Raw genomic sequence first — 13,997 nt, 5'->3', positions numbered from 1 at the left:
CTTTCAATTTACTTTGTCTTAAGTTGCCGTTGCTTGCTTGTGGCCTATGAATTGTTTCCAATGAACACTCAAAAGGGGAAGTGTTTTCATAGCCATGTGTTGTCATCTGCTGTATGGAAGAAACAGGGCAAGAGTGCAACAAAGTCCTGAAGAGAAGCAAGCTGCTGTACCTGTTCAGATGTTCTTTGAACTTCACCAGTTTGTGATTACTGTGCCTTGCCTTCAGAAGTCTGTGAGTGAGCATTTGAAAACAGCCAATATTTGTTACTGTCTGGAAACAATAGCAAGCCTGAGAAAAGATAGGTATCCATGCAGCTGCCGCTGTGGATAGAATGAATCTAGCACTTGGAGTATTTTTTCACGTGAATGACAAAAGCTGCTAAGATTGAAATAACGCTTGCAGAGAAATCATTGCCAGAGGCAAAGAAAAACGTGGGTGTGGCTGTGCTGAATGAAAAGGCTCAGCACCTCCATTCAGTGCTTCTCTCTGAGGTGCTGCATGCTGAATCAAAAAACGTTCAAATTTAGTTTCCTGAGATTATTTTCCATCTTGCTTTGTATCTGGAGTAGCATTTAGGTGATGTCTCTATTATGAATTTACTTCTATATGTGAAATTTTATTTAAATGAAAGAGGGTTCAAATGTTTTATTTGCTATGCTAGTGTTTACCTAATTAAGCATAATCAGAAGGTCTGATCAGCTGCTTTGTAGATGTGTTCAACAAATTATAATGATGAGTTCAAATGAGGGCTTTGGTACTTGGACAGTTAGTGCATTTCCTAACAGGAAGAAATGGAGTTTAGTTGGGAGAATCCTTAAAATAACCCTCACCATGCACAGAATTCACAGGGAAGCTGAGGGAAGCAAAGCAAAGACACCACCAGCCAACACAAGAAGGGTGTTGGTTTATACTGTGAAAACAGTCAACAGAGCTGTCACGTGAAATCACATACTTTCAGCAGCACAGAGTAAAATGGGCAGCAAATGTTAGGGTTTATTTCTTCATAATGAAACACAACACCTGTCAAAAGATAGTAAACCTTTAGGAGAGGGGATTGTATTTACATGTACATAAGTATGTATGTGTGTCACTAAATATAGGTATGTATATAGTTATACACAAAATAGAAGTTTTCTGAGCCTTGTATCTGCATTGCTATGCCATCTGGGAAGCAAAACATGGCTTTGATGGATTCCATACACATTTTTTAACAAATTAGGCTTAGCACTGCTAGCAGTATACATAATCTTTTCTAATGTGTGTGATAGTCTTACCAGATAATCTTTGACCTGCTTTATTGTGATAGAAAAATAATTTTGGTACATCTGAAAACCTCACACGTCTTTGGCTGAATACAAATTGATGACTCATGGTAGTCTGAAAACAGCAATTCTTCTTAATGCTAATATCAAGAGTTCACTGAAAGGAGTGAGAAGAATGTCTGGATATGAAATCCATTTCAAAAGGATAATAAATGAGTACTTACTAGATTTGTACAGTGCTTAAAATTCAAGTAGAAGCCCTTTGATCTGATTGTGATTAAAAAGATAGTGCCTTAGTAATTTGGATGACGATTCAGACTGCATGCTTACCATGAGCATCTATTTTCAGCATTATGGTCCGGGAGAAAAAAATAATGATGTTAACCAGAAGGAGAACAGTTTTCTTATAACGTGGCAGCTGGCACTGGTCTAACCAAGGCTCTGCTTGCTTTGTTCCATAAATTTGTCTGATCAACTCATTATGGCTGACAGACAGAATTTCAAGTATACGAAATTGTAAATATTTTTCAACATAAATTTTGACTTTTTTTTTTTCTACTAAGCCTAAGTTTACTGCATTTGTGCAATGCAGAATTTATGCAGGAGTCCACAAAATTACTCTTTTGGATGCTAATTAAGTCTTTATTTTTTATGTTCTTATGTCTTCTGAATGCAACAGGGAACACATAGAAAATATATGATAAAAATGCCAAGAGTTTTTTAAAGTTTTAAATGCTCTAGAGTCAGGATGGACTATCTGATTTGTACTCAGTGTTTACACTAAGGTGCTGAGATACTTCCCTTTTCAGGCAAGAGATTTGAGTGTTGATTTTTCTGAGGCTTATGCTAATGCTTTAAGGTACACCCACACTTAATCATTTGTGAAATGAAGTCCATAAAAAACCAGTAGTGCCAAGTGGACCATCCACTGTATGTAGTGCAATCAAAACAGGTAACTAAGGAGGAAAAAGGCATCAGTACCTATTTTGTTCTCCCCATATAATAGAATTCGCAACAAATAGAAATGCTGCTCAGCTAGGAGACTAGAAACTGTTCCTGAACACGCTTCTTTTTCATAGCTGAACTTTTGTTCAAATGTTTTATCTTTACTTTCTCTAGGCAGTGCAACTCAGGTTCTGAAGGAATGGAATATGACAGGGAAAAAGAAGGTAAGAACTTGCTCTTGAGCATCAAGGCATTTAGATCTGTTTGTACTTGAATGTAGTGCTTTCATTTGGGCCAGTATTTTGCCTTTTCTGGCATAGGTGACTTCATTCACATGTGTAAACAGAGTACCTGAAAGCAAATGTGTGTACTATTTTTAATCCTATTCATCTGTCACTGTCTTGCTAAGCCCAAGTGTTCTGAGAGGGTTTCTGGGACAGCCCATGTGTGTACATGTGTGTGGGAGCCAGACCCTGGACAAGTACAAAACAAATCCCAAAACAACCCATGTGCAGAAACACTTCAAATAAGCAACTGTATCCTGGATAGTCACAGCCACTTATATTGCTCAAGGTTTTGCTGCCAGGTGTAAAAATAACTTGTGCATAGAAGTCTTCTGTTAGGAGTCATGAATTAGGAACATTATCAAGTCAGATACAGAAGCATGAAGATTGTATCCCAGATATGACACTTGAAGTATCTCCAAGCTGTAACTGTAGCAGAAGGCTGCCCTATGAGTCACTGTGAGCCTGTGAGGCTCCTCTTTATGGTTGGAAGAGCTACAGTAGCAGTGACCAACCTATGTCCATGACCATTGTCTACCTGATCAAAGCGATGCTTTAAGGGTTTGTTTGTATTACTGTGTGGATGTTCCTGAATGGTTGGGAACTGCTTGTTCTAAGTACAAAATATTTTGAGCAGCATCTTAACAGAGGCTCTGTTACCATTTTACAATGCAAGTATTTCGTGTGACAGGGCAGGGAAAATTAAATTGGGGGCTTCAGGTTTTATTTGAAACAGTTCATATATTCAGATGAACCAGTACAATGTATTGTATAGCACATCATGGCCTGTAAATTGCATTACACCAATGTCACTTTTATGGCATTTTAGGATTGCGGACAATTTACTGATTGTATTTTGAATTTGTATGATTTGCATCGAATGATGTCTCTGTTATTGCCATATTTCTCCATTTAGAACAATAGGAGAAAAAGAAGCAAATCTAAACAGCATCAAGGCAATAAAGATCCTAAAAACAAGAATGGACCTGAGAAGGCATCTCAAGAGCCCCAGGGAATACATGACTGTCATATGAACGGATGCTCTAAGGACAACTCTTGCCGTGGTTCTGCCAATCAGAAACTGGAAACCACTTCTCTGGAGAACAAAGGCTCAGGATTTGTAGGATCAGCACTGGACTGTCCAGAAATCAGAGGTCAGCTCATCTGACAGAGGGCACGTTTTTAAGTGGCAATAGCCAAGCCTCCATTTACATAAAGATCATGGTATTTTTATTGCCTTGAAGTAGAATAATATGTTGGAGAGATGTGTTTGTGCAAAATAATGCTCATAGCTATTAAAGTCATGCAAATAGGTCTATATCTGGGCACTATTCACCTTGCAAAATGTGTTTTTTTACTTAGAGACAAAAGAATCAAACTGTAATTAGGGGCCCAGCTGATACAGAGTATTACAGGTAGAAATACATAAGAATGCAGGGTTAGAAAATGGTTTGAGTGTCAAATGGTTAACAGAAGGATTAAGTCCCTCATAGGGAGCAAAGATATCTGAGCATTATGAGCTCGTGGCGTATTACTGGATTTCTTTATTGCTCAGTCTAAACTAGTCCATTTTTCTTTTCCTCATCTTCCCTGAATAGGCTAGTCACAGTAGATCTCCACTGGCTGTCCCTAACAGGGAAGGGAGGGCCTCTTAGTACATGCATGTTTCTGCTGGGGTCTAGGAACCACTTCTGAAACGGGGGGAACAGTAACACAGTTCTTCTCCCTGGGTCACAGTAGATGCAGAGTTATGATTATAGCAACATCAGTGAAAAAAACTCGCTCCTCTGGGGGAGAAGCTCTGTGAAAGCTTTTGCCTACAAGTTCATAAAGCTCATAATAAATTGCTGTCAGTATTGGTAGTGGTTTTTCAGCTCTTCACATTTGGGACATCTGACAGCCCTGGATTATTGCTGCTGTTAGTATTTTCTTCCTGTGTCTTAAGCAGTATTTGAGACTATTAAAAGAACTTTCCTTGAAATCACTTTTTCCATGGTTGCAAATACAGCTCTTGAATCTCATTTTAAAGGAATGTGCCAAATGTATAATTGTCCTGAAATAAATTCTCGGCTGCTTTGGTGGTCCCAACTTCTGGTCAATTAAATGAAAACTCTACAACCTATAGCAAGCAAACAAAACTACTTACCAAGAAATCAAGGATCAGAGGTACACTTTTTTCTGCCCTTGCTAAAGACTCTCACTTAACTTCAGATAAAATATTTCATAAGCCAGAAGACTGCATTTCCATAATACTAAAAGCATTCTTGCCACTTATTCTGCAAGAAGGAAACTTCTTAGAGTGGTATTTTTTGAAATGATACATGCATGAATAAAGTACATAAACTGAATTGTCTATGCATGGGGAGCATTTTCTAGGGGGTAAAAGACCTGAATGCAAGAAGAGTACCCATGCTGTTAGTGATCTTTTTCTGTCACTGGGATCAAGTCCTGTTTTTTTTTCTCTTTGACATGATACAGTGAAGAGTTAGTTCTACATATAAGGGGCAAAAGGTATCTTGAAATTTTTCTTTGCTTTTGCAAGTGACAAATGAGATATGACCATAGCTTTATGATTTTTTCAACTTTTATATATATCCTCTGTTTCAAAAACAAGAGGGAGAGAGGGATTTAAAAAAAATGGCAGAAAAGAAAGGAAATAGAGAGAAAGGAAAATCTGAAACTTTAATATTCAGATTTTTCTTGCATAGTAAAATAAGTTCCTGGCAAATTGTATAATGGAGAGAAGGGAAGAATTTCTTCTTTACTTTCAATTGTACTAGAATTCTTTTCTTCACAGTCAGTGTAATAGCTACTTCCTTGAGGTCAAAAGCCACCTATGTACATTTGTGCTGAAATACGTGGAACTAAATAGAGTAGAAAGGTGATCAGGATCCTTCAGGGGCCAGCATCTGTGCCCTTGTGGTTTCTGAGCAGGTCGTATAGACTCTTCTAAAGCAGTTTGAAATGCTGAAATGAGTCCAAAGTGCACCAGTTTCATATTGCTCCCTCTTGTGTTGAAATCTCCTTTGTATTGTCCTTGTCTGGCTTGTTTGTTTTGGTTCCTTCTGTATCAAATTAATGTTACTGTAGTCATTTCACCATCACTTTCAGACAGTTCACAGATTAGAAGGATCACAGTCAGGTGTCTGTTCACAGTCCCTTAATACTTTCCTCCCTATGAGGAACATGAGGTTGAAGCTTTGCCTATACCAATCTCAGTTTGTAAGATCAGGTCTTTCAGAGCCATAAAATTGTGGCTGCTTGGAAGGAACTTCAGGAACCAGAAGGGAGGATGCAGCATAGTGAGTGTGTCTCCATAATGTGTCCCATGCTAGAAAATGATAGAGGAGACCATGTGGCTGTTGCCTTTAGTTCAGGTCTGCTTGTTTCTTGCCATTATTCCATCTTTCTTAGAAGTATTTTGTTGTACATATTTCTGTACATTCCCTTGTAAAGAAGGTGTGTTGAATGCACTGGAAGGATATTTAATGCTGCCTTGCCATGCTGTCACTTGTCGGGACCTGGGTAAAACCAGATACAGATCAGATACTGATCTCTTTCCTACATTTTGAAATTATTTTTTCACGTAGGAAGATTTCGAGTGAATCTTTCTAACTTCCTGTTTATATCTCAGGAGGTGTGGTTTTTTTTCTTTTTTCAGCCAGTCTATGAGGTTCACTTGATTTAAAAGGTATTGAACTGCAAGCTGTTATAAAAAGATAAACCACTCATTTTGAAGATGGCAGCTCAGCAGATTTCAAAGCAAGTTTATTTACTGGCAGGTGTGGTAATACTTGACTGTTAATAGAGTGGATGTCACACGTTAGACTAGTGCTGAAGTTCCAAACCTCCGTGTACTGAACCATGCAGCAGTTGACTTGTAGCTACTATTGGCCAAACCTTTGAGTTCTCTTTCAAGCATTTGAAAGAGACTTTGTCCCCAGATTTTGTTACACATATTTCTTAGCTGGCCCAAGTCTTCGGAGATTTGATGCAGACTTTCTTAAGGTATTTTTCATTCTGTTGACTGTCTTCAGTCAGATTTGGAAGTCTAGTTGCAGCATACCAAATCATTGCTTGCTAGTCCATGTTGGTCATCTGGCTGATGGGTTTTAAAGTCGCTCATGTGTCATTTTGCAAGAAACAGTTTGTCAAAGTATATTGCAGACAAAAGATGATTGAAAAGTTTTTAGAGTATCGTTGTTGTAGATGAGTTTCTTTAGGCAAAAAGCTGTCAAATTTGTTATTTGTCTTGACAAGTGTACCGAAGCTGCTAATTAAATTTAGTTAAAACAATTTTGCACTTAAACAACAAATTCCAGAAGATCTAATCTTCGGGACAGAACCCAAAAGCCCTGGCCTTTCTCTGTAGGTTAGCTGGTAGTCTGCTTGTTTCTAACTGTCTGTTAGAGCTATTTAGCAAGGCCAGCCTTAACTGACAGTAGAAAGAATGTTCTTTATAGATCAAAGCTATCTGCATTAGTGTGAGATCTCAGAAGAAGTTCCTCACTATGTGTGAGACTAGTACCTGCCATGAACCTTTGGCATGCTCAGAGTGCTGCATTACTGATGTTTCTTGCTTGCACAGATTCACAGGTTTCTTTAACTTCTTTCACTGTTTTCTTACTGTTTTATGTAAGATACCTTTTCTGATTTCAGACTCATCTTTTAAAGCCCTTAAACAAAAGCTGGTTTAAAATGTGAGCGTTGATGTTCCTCCTTGTTCCTCTGGCGTTATGTGATTGCCATGAAAACTAAGATATACTTTACACCTGTCCTAATGCCCAGCCAGGACAAAGTCACTAGTTGATAGGCTGCAGCTATCCATGTGGTAACCCTCAGTGTAAATCTCACTCCATGGGCTGTAATCCAGCTGTTAATCTGACAAGCCCCTTTTCTCCAGACACCACACACCATCAGCTGGTAAAGTGATGCATAAAGAGCAACTTCAGAACAAACTATCATTCATTCATCAAAGTGAATACAAAGATGAGAAAGAAGAGTTAACACAACAAATCATTTTCTATGCTTGTTTCCTTAAGTGAAATTCACAGTGGCAGTAATAGCTGGCCTCACCTTTCAGTTTTCATAGTCATTCTTGGGCTGCTAGTCTCTCTGTCATGATACTGATATCTTGAATCCTTTTGGAGTCTTGGAAAGAGGAAACCAGGTCATCTTGTGGCAGCCAAATAGGCTCAGGCATTGTTATCATATCCCTCTGAAGCTGTTGAACCCAGGAACCTAATCTTTGACAGTTTCATTTCCTGCTTAGTTCCTCTTAGCAGCTGCTTTTGATAGAAATCTTTAATCAGGCAAGGTAAGTATTTCAGGTAGGAATGTTTAATCAGTGCTTCTAAAATTCTGATAAAATGAGGAACGTTTTTTGATATGTGAGATATAGAGATATATAAATATATATATATATCAACATTAAAGTCTCCTGCTTTCCATAGCAGACTTCCTCTCTAGTTCTATTCTCAAATATTCAGGCTAAAATTATAATTGATAGTTTACTTTTTATGTTATGAGGTATTTTTTCATATCAGCATGAAAGAGTTGATTTTTTTTAAATGAGTTTTTCTTTTTTAGACTGTTGAAACATAGAAGTGTTCCAATTAGTGTTTAATAACCAAAACAATTTCATTGTTGTGATGGCCGTCTGAGGTCCTGTGGAATGTGTGCCAGTGAAAACACCTTTGATTTTTCCAGTGTTTAGGCATAAAGTCATTCTGCCCTAACAATAAGGCTTCATATCTTTCCTAATCTTATAACTCCCTGTTTTCATCCTTAATGTTTTCTTGCAGACAGAGAACGAGAATGCCAGAGATTATCTGTGGAATTAAGCCCAAAGAATATGAATGGAGTAGAACAGCATGAGCCTCCTCAGTCATCAGTTCAACTCCAGTGTAACCTAGGCAGGCCAAAGTCAAAATCTTCCTCAGTTAAATCATCCAATGCTACAACCCAACTTGAAACAAAGACAGATGATTCAGTTAAAAAAAGAGGTAAATTGGATCTCTGGTTGCTATGTTCTGACGTGTTAAGAGAGCTGAGGCCTCTAGGCAAAAAAATGGGAATTCACATATGTGAGGATGATGTGTTGGAAAGTGAGAGCAGAATCATGTTCAGCATAACAAAAATGAGTAGAACAATTTATGGGCTATTTAACATTATATTAAATGAAATTTGAAATAAGTAATTCTAACTAATAGTGCCTTTATAATATTTATTTGTTTTGGGTGATGGATTTGAGCAAGCGTTTAGAAACTGAATAGCACCAGGGAAGGACTATGGAATAGTTGGATTTATGGACTTCAGGAGGATAACCACTTCATCCTAATCTGGGCAAATAACACTTTGAACTGTTCCTGCCCCCTCATTCAGAAAAGCCAAAGCCAGCTTTCTGACTTTTGTGCAATTTTGGTTTTCTATTTTAGGGCCAAACATTGAAAAATCAGTAAAAGACTTGCAGCGTTGCACTGTTTCTCTAACCAGATACCGTGTGATGATCAAAGAGGAAGTGGATAATTCAGTGAAGAAGATCAAAGCTGCTTTTGCAGAATTGCACAGCTGGTAGGTAAATCAACTTCAGAGATCCATCAGCACCACCCAAGAAAAGGGGCTAATTAGGGCACTGGCGTTAGTGGGGAGGGGTCACTTACACCCTCTTTGCTTGCAGCATTTGATTGCAAAAAAACAAATACATGGTGCCATTAAATGACACTCCTCACCAACCAGGAAGTAATATATGCATGAGTGTGTGGTTGCTTGCATACATAAAGTTCTTCGAAAAAAATCACTGGTTTTTTTTGCCCTAAATGATCCATCTTGACCTAATTCTTTTGTATCAAGTCCAGTGGCAGCATATCTGAGCAAATGAAAGCAGTTCTAAATATCCTGTCTGTAGGATTTTCTGAAGTCTCTTTTACCTTCTTTAAATCTCATCTTTCTATACTGTTTCTTTGATCTTATCTTCTTTGGCAGACAGTCCTTTACTGTCTCTTCACATCCCATCATCTTTGGTTCTTATCCACCATTGTTTTTTTCTTTCCCACATAGTTTCTTCTAACTTTCCCATTCATCATTTCATTTCCAATTCTCATCTTTAATTCATTCTTTTTCTTCGTGCTTTTATGTCTTTAATCTATTTATTCCATTGTAATTTTGATTACTTGTGATATTCAATGTGTATATCTATGCCTTTTGAAAATTTATAGCAGAAATAATTGCTGTAGTAGCAAGTTGCATATTTTGTACGTTCTTGTCATAGAAAAATATTTTCTGCTTTGAGTTTTACTTGACCTTGGTTAAGCATAGATGTCATATAAAACCTGTGTATTAGACAGCTGCACTAAACAGAAGAAATCATGTTAAAATGTGCAATACTTGGTTACAAATCACAGAAGAATACAAAAACCTTTCCCCTTTAATTCATCCACAGTATTTGTCAGTATTTGTATGAGCATATCTTATCTAAGTGCTGTAGAATTGGAAGAAGTTTAACTCTGGACTTTACTGGTGTATTCATTGTTTCCAGTGATGCATCAGAAGTGACTTCAGTGCCACTGGGGCTCCACTTTTGTATGGGCAGAAAATCCAAGTGCTACTGCTGAGCTAATTTTGGGGAAGATTCTGTTTCACTGAGCTGCCCATGTACTTACTGTATAGCAAGGGGAGCTTTGTTTCTGTCCCTGTACTCCAGCAAACATGAACTGTGATCACCAGTTGAACTAAACTGCATAATGTTGTCAGGGTTGCTCTGGACCCAGTATAGTGATGTTTGTTTATCAACTTGAATGTAGTAATTAGATTGCTGCAATATGAAAATTGAATTCATTAACCCCTTGCACCTTTTTTTGGTAGTTCTCAGAGGGGACCTTTTCTCTGAATAAACTCATAGTTGGATCTCATTTGCTGTATAGTCTACACTCTTTTTTTTTTTTTTTTGGTAGCAGTATTGAAAATATGTAGTGTCACATGTTGGTTGCAGGCAGTAACAGTTAATTCAGTCTTTAAGCAATTGTTCTGGTCATGGAACAGGCTTAGAACTCTGATAGGACCTAAAAATGTAGGGGGTAGTAAATTCAGAACTAAAATTCTTCATTATTCATGTTTTAGCTTGAAAAACACTGAAGTATATTGCCTCATGCTAAAATGTGTTACTTAATAGAGGAAAAGACAAAGTTACCCCAAAAGAGGATGTAAATGCAAGTACTTAATGATGAAAATAGCCTGGAAAACTTTTGAATAGGCTTCATTTAATTTTGCCTCCTACCAGCTTTACTGCCTAAATTACTGAAACTAGAAGCTCTAGAATAGATCTGTAAGAGATCTGTGCTCTGAATATTTGTGCCTTGCAAAGCAATTTCATGCACGTAGCATAACACTGCAACAAGGACAGTATAATGTCAGCATATGTTTATGGAAATCTCAGTGCTGGCTATATTGCTTTTGGCAGCTCATAAACCTAATATTTAGGTTTTTCTTCAAATGAATGAAGGGGAATTTTGGTTTAAACAGTAAAATGCATGACTTTACACCTTCTTTGCTGAAGTTAAAGAGAGTTTTGTGATATTTCCTATGACCTTGTGGCCTAAATGCTGAGAAAGATGGGCATAGCTGCCTTCAGTGCCTTGTTTAGGAAGACTTGCTGCCAACTGCTGTAGATTTACTGGATTTGTGTAGAAATCAGCAGAACCATTGATACATACAGCTTCAGACCTCATAAAGTGAACACATCATATTCCTGGGCTGGATGGTTCAGTGTGTGTTATTTACATTGCTTCAGAGTTGAACAAAACATGACTAGTGGTAGCAGGAGGATTAAAGTATTAAATGAGCCCACAGCCTCTTGCATATTTATCACCCTTCTTGGGTGTAGGAATTCTCTGTGACACAGTCAACTTGCCTATCAAGGAAAATTAAGCAATTCAGCTAAACTGTTGCTCCCAGAGGACTGTGGAGTGACCAAAAGGAAGGGCATGATATCACATCTCCATTGTGATAGTGATTCCAAAGCTTTTTCCAAGTTCTTCTCCAGTTGCTGCTGGAGTGCAGACTGGTTGAGATGTACAGCAGATAAACATAGAACAGCCACTAAATGCTGTCCATGTTCAGAACTGCCAGGAATATTTGAGTGGGCTCAATACCATAACGTAGATGGGAGCTTAACACTGCTGTCACCCCCTAAGGGGTTTTAATGAAGCTGAATGAAGTCAGAAGCTTTAATTTTGCATTGCAGCTGAATGCTGAAACACATACTACTTTGGTGTCTCTTTTATTTTTCTTCCTTTGGTAATAGGATAAAAGACTGTTTTTGTGTCCTTTCTTGCATTTACAATCTAGGTCAGAATCAAAACTGAATTGCAAGAGTCAGTAATATTTTTAATTTTTTGATAGTCTGTTTTGGTTTTTTAAAATCTTTTCATGATTTTACTGATCACAGAAAGAATGAAGTATGCAAAGACAGTATCATATATCTTCCTCCTACCTCCAGACAGTATGTGAAACCATTATTATGGAGATAAATGTGTGTCCTGAAAGCTTCAGCAGAAAGACTCACAAAAACTTTACTTTTTTTGCAGCAGAAACTGTTGAGTGATACTTGTCAGTGGAAATCCGTGTCTGTCTCTGGCTGAGTATTTCACAGCTTGACCTAACAAGTGAAGGGAAGTTACTCCTGAACATGTTCAGTCACTACTTTGCTGCTATTTGAAAAGTCACCTCTCTGGCAAAACAGTGCAGACCCTCCCACAATCTAAAAAAGCAGTGCTAGGGAGCAGATGTGCTGTGAACACCTGTAAAAGCTTGGGGAAAAAAATGCAATGCTTGCTTCCATTTTAACTTTTTAACAAAATGGAGCAAATAACAGTCCCAGAAAGATGCTTATTTAAAAACACTGCAGTGAGATCACTTTTCCCTTTCTTAAAGAGCCTCCCAGAAGTTCCTGCCAACTGGAGTAGTTCTCCATGTGCTCAGAATAGGTGATAACAACTTGATTTTGTACAGTGCTTTTCATGCCAGAAGGCACCAGAGCATTTTACAATCCATGGGCTGGTCCAGGCAGGGCACTTTGCCTCACAAGAAGTCTTTCACAGTCTCATGTCGATTGTGCTTCTGCTGTGATCTGGCACTGTTGTCACCCCTTCTTGCTGGGCTTTCTATGACATGGCTTTCCCAAGGTTATGAGAGCACTGAGCAAAGCAAGCTGAAGGGTGGTGTGTCTAAAGCCCACATGTGCCTGAAAGTTATGAGGAAAATTGTCCTGACAGTACTCCTTGAACCAGCATTTCTCCTCACTGCATTCAGCTTTGCTGTATGGTTTTCAGGAATACCTTTGTGTGAGTGAGAACATAAGCTGCTCCTCTTAATATTGAGTGTAAAATATGTCAGAGCATAGCCGTGTCTCACAGTAGTGTAGAGCACAGAAAAGAAGATTACCAAATAGTTCTTAAGTTGCAGGGGTAGGTCAGAAAAGCTAATTGAACTCCCCTCTCACTAGAGTGCACTTTAGACATTTGTTGCCAAGCTTAAAACCTGCATGCTATAATTGTGTTCTCACTTTTCCACCAAGAGACTGAATAACCATCCTGGGGATAAAAGGAGAGCCCCAGGAAATCTGAGTGAAATGTGTAGAGCACAAAAGGAGCCAGAGTTCCCCGTAAGACCCCTTGCCAGAAAATAATTTTCACATATTGGGCATTCACACAGTCATATGGAAAACTAAAAGGAAACATCTGCTACTTGCCCACATGGTCTGCCATGAACAGAAAATAGTCTGTAGAAATAGTAGGAACCAGGTTTCGTTACACTGAATGCAGAACTGAACCACGTAAATTCAAGTTTCTCTACTCTTTGCATCTCAAACACATTTTTATGTCCAATGCTTTATAGAGAGCATGAAAACCAACACAGTTGATTTTTTGGAGTGAAGAAAAGCACTTGAATGCTCCACCATAGGCTGAATAAAAAATTCATTCTGACATAATGCTGGGAAGATGGAGTTTGGCAGTACCAACAATTTAAAAATATATTAAAATAGATTCAGGGAACAACTAGAAAGCATGTGCTGCATGTTTGGGTAAAATTAAGCAGTTTTAGTATTATTTTCTAAGTCAAAGCAGAGAAGTGGTTGAATAGGGGAAGAAGTAATTTAAAAGAAAATAACTGTGTCTGTGCTAACTTGGTGCAGGGTGGTGAGCAGTGGTCACCATTGCAGAGCAGTGAGTGAACACAGTCACCCCTTTTCTGGGACCCCTACTTGACAAACTGTAAAGATGATGGTTTTCTGTTGCCCATAGCCCTGACTGTTTGTGTTAGTGATGTGGTAGTTTGGAGCATGGGCAGATGCCTGGAAAGGCCAGGACTAGTATTGCTTTACACTGAACAGACTTCCTGTGCTGTTTCTCTCTGCATTTTCAGAATCCTTCCTTATGAGCTTTCTGTCTGTGTGACTGCTGGCCTTTGGTAGTCCTTACGCTTCTAAAGTACAGATTTTCAAGTCCT

At 38.3% G+C, this 13,997-nt stretch overlaps 1 protein-coding gene across 3 annotated transcripts in view; it reads left to right on the top strand.

Annotated features, from left to right (window-relative positions):
• Positions 1 to 13,997, top strand: part of SPATS2L (spermatogenesis associated serine rich 2 like) — an 83,009-nt gene that overhangs the window by 51,358 nt on the left and 17,654 nt on the right. For all 3 annotated transcript variants that reach the window (XM_051787097.1, XM_051787098.1, XM_051787096.1), the window contains 4 exons: positions 2,383 to 2,432; positions 3,409 to 3,646; positions 8,297 to 8,497; positions 8,930 to 9,065. In XM_051787097.1, coding sequence (XP_051643057.1) covers positions 2,383 to 2,432; positions 3,409 to 3,646; positions 8,297 to 8,497; positions 8,930 to 9,065 — 625 coding nt within the window. The remainder of the gene's footprint in view (positions 1 to 2,382; positions 2,433 to 3,408; positions 3,647 to 8,296; positions 8,498 to 8,929; positions 9,066 to 13,997) is intronic.

Source organism: Manacus candei, unplaced genomic scaffold (genome assembly GCF_025592945.1).
Source record: "Manacus candei isolate 608988 ecotype Guabito, Panama unplaced genomic scaffold, ASM2559294v1 h1tg000023l, whole genome shotgun sequence".
Taxonomy (NCBI): Eukaryota; Metazoa; Chordata; class Aves; order Passeriformes; family Pipridae; genus Manacus; species Manacus candei.
This window is presented reverse-complemented; position numbering and strand designations above follow the sequence as displayed.